Source organism: Caloenas nicobarica, chromosome 1, assembly GCF_036013445.1.
Source record: "Caloenas nicobarica isolate bCalNic1 chromosome 1, bCalNic1.hap1, whole genome shotgun sequence".
NCBI lineage: Eukaryota > Metazoa > Chordata > Aves > Columbiformes > Columbidae > Caloenas > Caloenas nicobarica.
The window spans coordinates 112,136,086-112,149,106 of record NC_088245.1 but is presented as its reverse complement, the minus strand read 5'-3'; the positions used below and the strand labels follow the sequence as shown (position 1 = coordinate 112,149,106).

The 13,021-nt window shown below is 34.6% G+C and overlaps 1 protein-coding gene across 1 annotated transcript in view; it reads right to left on the bottom strand.

Annotated features, from left to right (window-relative positions):
- Positions 1 to 13,021, bottom strand: part of IL1RAPL1 (interleukin 1 receptor accessory protein like 1) — a 736,319-nt gene that overhangs the window by 633,960 nt on the left and 89,338 nt on the right. The window contains exon 3 of the mRNA XM_065652835.1: positions 10,325 to 10,430. Coding sequence (XP_065508907.1) covers positions 10,325 to 10,406 — 82 coding nt within the window. The 5' untranslated portion in view covers positions 10,407 to 10,430. The remainder of the gene's footprint in view (positions 1 to 10,324; positions 10,431 to 13,021) is intronic.

Genomic DNA, 13,021 nt, shown 5'->3' with positions numbered 1-13,021 from the left:
GAGAGGGATTTTGCATTATTCCTTGCCCATCTCTCTGTTTTGCCTTCAGGATTCCCTCTGGGTTATAAGGCCAATGACATCCAGCAGAAAATTCAGAGTTTCAGACAAGTCAACCTTGTACTTTTAAATAAAATAGTATTAACAACAGCTTTACTTCAGGCTGTGCTCTTCTAATCTGGACAACCCATGTGTGTTTCTGGTTTTCTTGAAAGTTGTTAACTTTATGGCCTACTCTTTAATTTTTAATATCTCAAGTTGCTGTCTTTGTTCTACCTACTATGACAAACCTCATTAAAAAAAAAAAAAAAAAATCATAGTGAATTATACAAAAGCGTATGAAAGTAGCGTGCCTAGTATTAGCCAACTACTCTTCCCATAAGAAAATACTGTTTCTTGTATTGCCAAGTATTTTAACTGTCATTAGAAGTCAGGTGGCGAGGGAATGGTAAAACATACAGGATGTACATTCATTTTTCCATGTGGCTTAACACATGCCTCTTTGGCTTATTTTTCAATAGAGTTTGAATACATTTTCAATTTCCAATAATTTAAAAATCTTACTGTGAAAGAAACTGAACATCCTGAACAGGTACCAAGGATTTTAGCTGATCCTGCTTCTGGGCAGGTCAAATTTCAGAATCTGACATGACAACAGCTCCTGGTGTTTCCTTGGTATGTTGCAACTCCACATTAGAGCAATTCAGAGCTACCATCCTAAACATGCCACAATTTCCACTGGGACATGAGGTAATCCATGATGCAACAGATGTATAGGGAAGTTCTAATCTGAAAAAATCAAGGGTCAGGGACTACAGCTTTATATATAGCCTCTAAAATGCTCCTTACTTCTTTCTTTATTTTTTTTTTCTTTTTTTTAAAGAACAGTCCTCAAGTCACTTAATTCAACTGCATACGCTCCTGAGCAACCTGCTGTAGATGACCTTGGTTGAACCCATGATTGTACTAGATGACCTCAAGAGCTGGCTTCCAACCTGAATGACTCTGTAATTAAAACTGCAATTGTCAATTTGAACTATTTTAATTGGAATTAAAACTGATTTAAAAGAGAATAAAAACTGCTTTTTTTTGCCAATGATGAAAAAGGGTCATTTGTGGAAGTGGGCTACTCCAAATGAATTTGCAGATTGCTTCAACACAATTGTCTGCTTTGTATCCATACACCCGACAGTTTCCTGAAATGAGTTAAGCCTTCAGAGCAAGCCATAAAATTACAGGAGCACTCATCTTTCAGCTAACATAACTATGTCGTAATTTACTATTATAGCAGTCTGATAATTCTCCTTATAATTGCAAAAAACTGTTTTGAAAAACAGATAAAAAGATAAATCTGAAAGTAATGACAGACAATGTGCATTTTGCATTTGAAATAAAGACCATAACAGCAAAAACAAGTCTGAGCAAGAATGGTTGAAGATTTCAGTACTGCAATCTAAAGGTCGACCTTCTCTTTTCATGCTAAATTGCTTCCCATATATCTGTGTACGCAGCACTGATAGCACTTTCTCCCTCCATCTTTCAGAAAGAACAAGTCAGTAAGTATTTTAATCTAGGACAGACTGCATCAATTTTAATTTAAGTGTAGCAACAAAACATATTCTAATGGGCAAAACCAATTATCACAGCTCTCATTTCTATATTTTAATAATGGTTTACAACTGGGTACACTTAAATAAAAAGGACAAATCTATCAGATGGTCATTGCTTGCCCTTGAGGTTTTTTTTGTCTCCTAATTCTCCGCAGTCATGATTCTACATAAAATGGACAGCATAATATTCAAATAAATAAAGCTTCTGCAACAGCTATTTCCAATCAAAGGTCACTTGTTCCTTTACATCTTCTAGGCCATTTGCCAACAGATGCCAATCAGTGAAACAACTGCTAACCATTCCCCAAGAAAAATAGGGACTGTCGAAGCAGAGTCATTCTAAACAGCTACTAAAACTCAAAGACTGAACTATGTAAGAATATCTATTACTGTCTTCTTGCCTTTAGATTTTGTTTTGTCTCCTTTACTATCATTAGTCATTTCTTAATATGTATTGCGCACTACAAAACATTGACCCTTTGCTACCGCACAGACAGTCTTTTCACATACTGTGGTATTATTCACCATCTCCTAGGACTCTGAAAAGTATCAATATGGATCCTAGCAACAACAAAAGGTCATATAACTATTTTTAAAATGTCAGCCATCCTGTTCATAAATGCCCACATGACATGTAACAGTTACTGCTTTCATAGTGTCTCCAAAATAAGTGATGTGTCACAAAGGATTTATGCTTGCGACGCAATCATTCCTTATTGAGCAAATCCTCTAGTGGCACACAATTGTGTTTCTTTCTTTCTTTATAATATAGCCCACACCCACGCATAGTAAACAATCTACATCATGGCTGTTCATCTAATATATTGAATAGTGTCCTTAGCTTAATAAAATAGAGTTGAGACCATTGGAGCTGAACTATCCCTGTGGCCAAAGCATCTGTTTAAGTTCAGTAACAAAACTAGTGTTCTTTCCAACAAGATTATTCTTCAGGGTTTTTCAAATGAAAACTATACCTTGAAAAATACTCCATAGCAATGCAACACATACTAAATACTGTACCTAAAGAAACATGCATTTTTCTAAAGGATTATTATTTTAAATAAAAATAAACGCTTCCCATACACAGTCAGCATAAACAAAAAAACTGGCTCAAAACCATATTCTAAAGTAACCCCATAATTTCCTGAATATATGAAATGTTACTAAATAAGTTAATTGGTAAGTTCTACTTAACAACACACTTTAACTTTTAGTCAGCCCTGAATTGGTCAGGCAGTTGGACTAGATGATTGCTGTAGGTCCCTTCTGACTGAAATTATTATATTCTATTCTCATTCAGTACTCTTTCATTCACAAAAAGCAAATCATGCCTTTTTTTCTAAAAATAATCAGGTGGAGGTTTTTTTCCTTCATATATTAAAAAAGGAGGTCAGGATGATGTCAAAACTGTCATAAAAGGCTTTGTTGACTGCAGGATGGGGGGATAGGGGTACTTTTGCTGTCTAAATAAGGTGCTCAAGGACATTAATTGCTCTTTTAGTATCCTGGTGCCATGTAGAAATAACAAGCTGTAAAACTTTTCTATATTAATTCCAGGAGGCCTCATGGTTCTATCAGATAGACAGCAAAAGTTCAGGATAGAGTGAAAGCATTGAAGGAGGCAGAGCGTTTACACAGTCTTCACATCCCTAGATCATCTAGACCTCCCTCCCAGCCGCATAAGCAATCATTCCTCTCAGTTGACCCCGTTCCTACATATTAAATGGTATTGTTGTTGTAAATTTTCTATCTCTAACAAAAATGTGCAAGTAAGAAAGTATACAACACCCTCCCCCACTGACATACATTATACAAGGTATATACCTTGTAAATTAGGCAAAATCCAAGGAAGTACAGACATAGACCCAGTTAATTCATTCTTCCACTATGAACAGAAGGTTTTAACACTAAAATAAAACTTACTGATTTCTACTACACATTAGAATGGGGAGGAACAACCATCTTTAATTCAGAACAAAACAGGTGCAAAAAGTAAGCTAAAACATTTTTTACTCTTAGGATAAAAAGCAGAGGAACATAGAAGAGAGTTAATAAAATCAATATGGAACAGATTAATAGATCAGGACATAAGAAAGACGCCTGAGAATGAACAAAATCGATTTCTGTTTATCTCCATTGTGGTTTTACCTGTCAAGCTTTCCCCTCATCTTTCTTTCTCTTTTCCCTCAAAAAGAAAAATGTTTCACAGTTTCCCCCATTCATTCCCACAGCTAAAACTACAAACAAGGCTGCATATTTATATGCAAATTCAAAATGCGCTTTTTGAAACAATACTCACATGAAAAAAGGTTCACTACTTAATCAGGACATGATGCAAAAATATTCCCATCCCCCCACTGCAATAAGAAATGTACACACATATTTGTTTAGGGCTGACTTTCACCATACTTTTGCTTCTTGTCACCAGAGAACCAGAAAGAGGTTTTCACAGAAATAACAGTAGCCTTAATTGTTCCAGTTCTAAAAATCCTTGCTCATAGAAATTAATCTGGTACATCAGATAGACACATATATACTCTAAATATTATTGCAGGTTTTGTGTTGATCAACAAGCCACAAGCCTCATCGATTAATAATGGAAAGCTAACATTCTGTAACAGAGTGAAAACAACAGCTAGGGACCATTAATATGAATTGACACAAACTCCTATGGCTTACAAGAAGCATACTCTTTAATTGCTGTAAATGCTTTGCTTCAAGCCCAGTGTACTTGGAGTACTGTATATGCGAATGTTCTGCCTACAAATGTTATAAGAAAATGAACAGATAATATGTCCATTTATTTTTTGAACCACCTGATTACCATTCAGTCTACATCAGACCCAATATGACATCCATGAACTAATTACCTTTTGACAAGAATTCAAATAGAAACTACTTCGCAATCAAAACAGAGGCAAAATGAAAAAGAGAATTGCACCACTGAAGAAAAGACACTAAGAATAGGATGATTCATGTAATACTATGCACTTAGGACATCAAGTGTCACTGAGAAGAGTTATAAAAATAAATAAAAACTACAAATACTCAAATACTAGGTGTCAGACCTCTGCTATGCCTCAGCAATTAATTGTGTGCAGTTTCTCAAGGCATTTTTGCCACGTAAGCTGGTTTCTATACATATATAATTCTGTAAAATAGAGACAATTTGATTATTAGGTACAAATGAGTAAACTAAATTAAAAATTCTTCCTACTGAAAAGAGTTCTCAAACTGTCTTGACCTCTGTAGATGTATTCCTTACATATAGCATAGGTATATACATTCATTCCATGGATTTTATTGTTATTCTTATTATTAATAAGTTGTTGAGCTCTCATTATGAAATTTGTCAAGAGGTGTAAAATCTTGGTTTTGTTGGTGTTCAGGCCTACACAGTACAGATCACGTGTTCTGTTTACAATTGAAGAAAACGTTTTTGAAAAAGAAAACCTGCCTGGTTTGTGCATAGATATCCTTTATACATCTGAGCTTATTCTCTAAAATATTCTTACATAAGAAATAATTAATAAAGATTCATAGAGGGCCATAATTTAGAAAAATGTCTGCTTCTAGTTCTAAAGAGTATGGAATTTGTCAAACAGAATAACTACGCACAATTTTTAGTATATATTTCCAGTCTTTTCCTCAGAACTCCACTAGTTTTAGAACAAAAAAATCTTGAATTATTTTTACCTACTTAAAAATCATATTTTTCTGCTACAAAACAAACTAAAATTCAGAAATACCAACATCACAATGTGAAAGCTCTTCCTTTTTTCACAGTTGATCTTCCATCCAACTAGAACCACCCACAGTCATAAAGCACAGAAATTCTAAACATTAAAAAGATAAGTTATCTTCCGCTACATGAAAAAATACACCTATAGGCTTTAATCTCATAATAATGATGTAAAGGATCTCATACATTTCCTAATAACCCATCATTGGAAAGATTGTCCTTCCAGTTAAATTATTCCATTATAGCATAAATTTGACCTAAAAAAGAAAATTTCCATTCACAATAGCATAACTGAACACAAAATATTAATTAAATCATAATGCATAATAATCTACAGAAAAGCAGAGAACTGCAGACAGTAGTAATATCTCTCACTTTTGTTGATGCCAGGCAACACCAGATTGTTATTAGGCAATGTGAGTGTATAAAACACCACTACACTGAAACTGTCTAATTATACTGATCAAGTCATAATTCTTTATGTAATATAATATTTTTACATACTTTTCCCACAATTCTTCCTTTCAACACACTCATCTTTTGACCAAAAAAAACCAAAACACCTTTCTTTCCTTTGTCTATTCAGCACCCTTGGAAAAAAACCACCAGATGGCAATGCGGTGTTCAAGTATTTTATTTAACATACATTTTACAGGGAAAAAAAAAATCTGTACAGATCAGCATGAGGCTCTCTTTCCTAACCTACTTCCTCTTTGATGAATATTAATAATTCATAAGCAAAAACTCTATTCACCACAAGTAAGTGATCAAATACCACTCAACCTGAAAAGAACAGACTTTAAGAAACCTAAGTTTCTAGGGATGTAAAACCACATGGCTAAAAAAAAAATTATACAATTTAGTTCAAACTATGAAAGAGGATAATTTCAGGAAAAATCACTGAAAGAAAAGAATTTAGAAAAGCATTACCATAAAGTTCTCAAAATACTATCAAGGACTGCACTGAGCAACAGGCACTCACTGGACTGCAAAAAAACAAATCCATGCACTTTTTAGACACGTAAATTTATATGAAGTTTGGCATCATGATAAAAAACAGGTTGTGTTTTTGAGGTTTAAGCTAATTCTAGTAAACCATGTGCTGAACGAATCAAAGTATGTAGGCTTTAAGTATCTATTCTTCCTTTGTATCAACCAGGACATAGTGATCAAAGAGAGGAATTGTTTCATGAAGCCAGATTCTTTGAGGTATTTCAAAAAGACAAGTAGTGCAAGAGTCAACTTCTCATTCAGCAGATCACATCTGATACCCATTATGTGCCAAATGAAAGTTCATCTTTGCAGTTACTGTTGCAGGCTCTGAAGCCTCTCCAGAAGTTCATGGGAACTTCACTAACTACCTAAAATACCCAGTTAACAAACATGATGTGTCCTCTCAAGTCAATAGTTGGAATGGCAAAGCTTAAGGCAAAGGATCTTTTCTTTCTTGCTTGAGAAGGCATTACAACTTGTAGGTGTTGTGCATTCAACTATAACTGATAGGAAAAGTTTAGGTGTGCTTAAGTCTAATATAGGTTTTGCATACGTGGAGAGAGGAAGAAGTTTCTTGCATCATTTTTATTTATTAATGGAATTGTTAGTGGAACTAGTCATCCAGCCATTCTTATGTAACACACAGTTATTACATGCTCTAAATGTAAAGTAAATCCACTCTACGTTAAAGAGTCATTTGAAACTGTTCAATGATTTAAAATAATAAATGGAAAAAAAAGAGATGTATCTTCTGTCAGAGAGAAACAGAATCACACATGCAAGATATAGTGTTGAACAGGTATGTCACACAGCTGTGAGCAAGCTAATTTAAAGCATGTTTTCCTGCTAATGTAATAAATATTTGATTCATACTTTTCCCTTTATACCCTATATTATTATATTTAACTGATGAACAGCACACAGTGGTAGAAAGATTCAAGGACTGCCTTTAAGTGTCTTTAAAGTGCCTTGCACAACACTTCTCATGATCAGAGATTTAATCCAACACAGCACAACCTAAGCTTTCTCTTGCAATGTTTTTTTATCCGTCTTTTCAATCAACACAAAGAAAGACAAGAATACCATATTGATCATAATTGTGTACATATATAGCTAATTATTTGAAATAACTACAGTCCTAAAAGGCAATAGAAAGTCAAAATTGTTATCTATTTTTAGAAATAAACCCAGAATTTGAGGCTACAAATTATTCCACATTTTTAGCATGCTGTGAATCCTCACTGACTTTCTGAAGGTAGGTTTTCATGTTTTTGACAGAGAAGTGGTTGGAAACGGATTTCTACCAGATGGAGAAACTCAAACTTTTATTAATCACTGTTTTTCTAGTACAGCTGATTAAAGACTTATAAAAGAAGAGAGCTGAAGTACTCTAGCAGGAAAATTCCAACCGACAATATGGAAAAGACGTATTTCCAAGTATAGATCTCTTTTTAACATAAAATACTGAAGCTTTTTGTTTTCAGCTTGGGTACTTAGAAATAAGCTCAACAAAAGCGAATCAGAAGGAACAAGTCACAATTAGGACAGCTGTTTAGCACATGCAACTTTACTTTGAATACATTCCTTTAATTCATAACCGAGAAAGAAGTACATAAAAGCAATATATCTCTAAAAGGTGAATACTACTACTCCATATTTATAATTATAACACATCATAAGTATAAAAATATGCCATCTTTATTTTGCTATTCATTTTACTTCAATGTTGATATATCAAGGAAAAACTGAACTCACAAGTAGAACTGACTAAAGAGACATAAACCATGTCCTTGCCATCCTCTGCCTCTGGTTATCATATTCACATAAAAACAAAGTTCTGTTTCCCAAGTTGATTTTTTCTCCTACTTCCAACCTTAAGTTTCATTAGTTTTAGGAAAGCATTTCTATTTTCACAGTACAGGTAAGTGATTCTTATGTTGCTAAAAGCTTCTGTTAAAGTAAGTAAGGTTTTCACTGTAGAAACATTTCAGGATTGCAAAACAGGCCTCCCAGAGGAAAAAGAAACCAGTCAAATCAAACCAAACCCCACAACAACAACAACAACAAAAACAAACCAAGCAGCATCATATGTTATCACATTCCACCTACTTCTGCGGAAGGTCTTCAAGCCTGAAGTCACTCAACAACATGACCGAAGGCAGACGGATCTGAGATTTCAGTACATCAGAGGTTTTACAAACAACCCTTTTGGTGATATAGTTAATTGAAACTATATACAAGCTGAGCAGATCTGATGTGAGAACATCAAGAACCTCATGTTACAGTATCCAAAGATTTCCATTACAGTTTTTCCTTTTTATACAGCATCGGGATGAGAACATATGCTGTACATCTTAAAAAGTATTGTATGTTCTTTTTTTTTGCTGGACAGCAGTTATATTACTTTCCCAAACAGAAATTAAAGTGTGTATTTACCGCTTTTCCTTACATTGGTTAATCATAGGAAGAGGATACAGGCAAAAATGATGAAATAAAAAAGTTCCTATTATTGTCACATTCAAGTAGCAGGTATCTGATGACTGGCTTTTTTTAGTTCCTTAAAAAAAAAAATTACTTTAAGATGATCAAAAATGTTTATATTAAGTTTAGATTAAGGGGCCTTAAATTCAAGCTTACAAGTATTAAATCTTAATCAAACAGAACAACCTCACCCAGATGTATTCAAGGGAGAATTATGATCTCTATCTAGGCTTCAACATCATGTTAAAAACACATCAACCGATCACCAACTCCTTTGCTGCACACCACCCGTGCATTCCAGTTTTGTTGAGTTTAAATAACCCCAAATACATTTTAATCTCAAGCCCTGGCTGAGGAATACCTTACTTTATAGTGGTATTCCTTATTTGCCTTCCCTTCATCTACATTTCCAGTCACCAAAATACTAGAGACATAATCAGTTTCATAATGTTTTTACAAAAATAATCCATTGAAAATATGATTGAAGCTGCTGGCCAAAACTTATAAAGCCTTGTATCCCTTGCAAAGCACCAGTTTACAACAACTATGAACCCACTCCAGTTTGAAATAGAGTTTAAAAAAAATACCAAAAGAAATCAGAGCCAGACTTCTGGAACATCACAAAAAAAGCTACCTAAAATACTCCAATGCCAAAAGAAAATTGACTAGTAACAACAAACCTAATTAACTACTTCCATTAACACGGGCTTAGGACTTCCATTAAGTGCTCTTTAGTGCCACAGAGCAAGACAGTTTGCAGCTTTTCATTATCCAATGAAAACTGAAAGAGGGGGAAATTAGAATTTCAGGGTGACGGACAAAAAACTAACCCCAAACCACCCAACTGTCTCAGTTTTTTATTTACATAGGAAGATAATTCATCTATAGTAACAGTATCAAAAATGTACAGTAAACATGTCACCCTGTGCTTGGTTTCCAAAAAACTGCCTGTATTTTCTTTGCTGAATTAAAGTCTTCAACCAGGTATCGGGTAGCCCTTTTAAAAACACATTTTTCTGCTTACTTTTCATGGCTATTAAATGCAACGTGCTTGATCTATTTGTTGTATTACAAAGATCAGTAGCCTAAACCAAAACTGCATGATCTTCATATCCAAGAGATTCTTCAGCATAAATTGCACAGTCAAACAGATAAATCTAGTAGCTCGTCAAACAGATAAATCTAGTAGTTCAAATTAACAACACTGACTGCAACAAAGTCTTTTAAGCAAGTTAAATAGTTCTGGGAATAACTTTACTTCAGCAGATGATTTGTTATACTGACCTCACATTACACATGTGATTTTAACTTTTTTTTTTTTTTATCAAGTTCATGACACAATATAGTCTAAAAATACACAGAAGCTGGTAACCTGTTCTTTGCTGCAGTATTTGAAATCCTATGTTCCAAACCACCACAACAACATCTTAGTATATATATGCAAATATTAAGCGCTTCTTTTCAAACCACATCGTAACCACAGAGATAAAGATTTACTTACCTGATCCCCTTTTGGTCACAACCTTCAAGCTCTGAGTTAAAGTAGCATACAAGAGAATCAAGTTGGGAATAGGAGCTTTCATCTTCTGTCCTTCCGTGGCTGCTTCCTGGAATACCAAAAAGAAGAAAGAGACACTGATTTTATATTGGTGCTGAAACAACCTTGAAGTAACTAATCCTAATACTGATATTATGAAAAGCTGAATACAGCATTTGTGAGCAATTTAATGCACCAAAAATGAACTATTGCTCCTGAAAAATAGATGTAAACTAAAATCACTATAAAATAAACACGTGCACACACCACATTTAACCCTGGAGCTTAAGTTCCAATTTCGTCTACACATCGAAAATTCATTGAGTCCCTGTAAAAACTTCCTAACTGATCTCCTGAATAAACAATTTTGATCAATTTATTCTGTGAAAAAAAGTGTAATATTTTCACTAAACCTGCAAAATAACATCTTTCTTTCTATCATATAATCTAACCTACCTCCCACAGAAAAGAAAAAAAAATAATGGCTTTATTCATTAGTTTTGCTTCCATATATTAATTCCACAGATTGAGCAGAACATTCTCAATGCAACAAACAATTAATTAAATACAAATCTCATCATCTTCTTAGGAACAGCAAAAGGGGAAACATAAGAGTGCACCAGAGGAACCAGCAGAGACTCCTATAACTTCCTTGGAGATGAGCTGAAATCCCACAAGTGAGTTCAAAGTAACATATTCACTGCACTAAATCAGGAATGAATGTTATTAGGATGAGAGAGAAGTGGATCACAGGTTGTGTCTCAGCCTTCACCTCTAAGATGTGAATAAAGGTTTTGCACCTCTGTCACTCGTATCCTCTGGGGATGAAGTGCTATGAGCAGCAGGTGAAAGCAGGGACTGAACATGCTGTTAAGTCCCCATATAACTTAAAGGATGTTATCTAGTCAGGACAACTATTGGCTTTGTTCTGGAATGTTTGATAGGACTAACATCCCATGTTTTAATTTCTTGAAAGGGGAAAGGGAGGACAAATCTTCTCTCCAGTCAAGCTAGATAGTAGTCTTATGCTAGCTATATTCGTTACAGTATTTTTTGCAAAAATATCTAATGGAGAGAAAAAAAAGGGCTGTGATCAATAGTTCTTCAAAATTATAAATAAAGACCCAGATGAAACCAATGCAGTTTTGTTATTGACCTCTGTTAATCACAGCATTGTACAGCAACTGAAAAAATTCTCAAATGGAATGACATAATACAAGCTTGATTTCAAAAGAGGCCATGAATCTTTTGCACTTTCATTGACAGTCAGGTTACTGAGTACCCAGGACATTTCTTTGAAAGCAGTATCTTAGAAAAGAACATGTTTGAAATAAGAAATAATGGGAGTGTAAAAGAGCACATTATGGGAAGAATTACTTAAGCAATGATGACTCCAGATAGAAACCATCTTATAGCTTTACATTTCAAACTAAGTGCGAACCTACTCTATTCATGATTACGACTTCATTAAAGATGGGGGAGTGAGAGTATACAGTTTGACAACAACAGTTTGTGATATGTTTTATAACAATCTTTATATTCATGGAGAAATGCACAAGCATTAATATGTTTGCTTATTCATTGGCTGTGAATAAACAGCTTTTTAGCATCACAGGTGAAGGACTATCACTTACCTACATTCATGTGCAACTTCATAAAAGTTAGGCAATACATTGCTTATCAATGTAGAAATTAAAATATGAAAAACAGGATTTCTCTGAGTTAAATTTTAGAAGCTAGAAAAAAAGGTTGATTTTCCAGGGGCACTGTGAGTAAATATCTCAAAGTGTTATGCCACATTTTATTGCAGACCTCAGTCAAGCTTTCTGAAATCAAAATCTCATTTCTCAGTCACTGCACTAACTGATGCCACAGGAAATCCTGAAGCTGATATGTTCAGCCTCCAGGGTACTAGTGAGAGTCAGTTCCTTGCTCTGTGTGAGCCTAATACTGTCCAAAGAACCACAGGATCTTACTATGCAACTGAATCATTATTTTGGGCCATGCATATATCACTAATTTAAGTTGTCAAGTCAACAAGGAGAACTGTATTTACTACAATGGTATAGTAAGGATTGTATTTTAAAAGTGATACCACTGCGGAAGCCACTCTCATGTACATTTATTCTCAGAGATTCATGTTTAGCTTAAAACCATAAGCAAAATAGGCTGTTGCCTAGATTGACTGCGGTAAATCCCTAGAAAGTAAAGTCTGCTACTGTCTTTGAGATACCAGAAAGCACTTACTGCTAGAGGGGAAAAAAAGAAAAAAAGAGGGGAAAAAAAAAAAAAAAAAAAGAGGGGTGGCTCCCAGCAGCAGCCATTGCCTCCTTGCAGCAATATGAGCAACAAATCAGATCTTACATGGGCTCTCTACAGAGCTTTCCAACCCTTCTCTTCTTTTTCCATTCCCTTTCCTGCAGGAGGGGAAGTTTTTCTCATCTTCATTTTAAAAATCAAAAGCTCCAACAAAAAAAAAGGGAAGAGTTAAAGATCAGTAGAGTGGGGGTGGTGTATTAGGGCTTTGGAAGTTGCCTGGGAGGTTGGAAAACCTGCATCATGTCATGCACATGACTGATTCAAAACGTATACTTAACACCTCATATTCCTGTTCCAGCTGAATGCCTTAACAATTGACTATTCTAGAAAATATCACCCTAG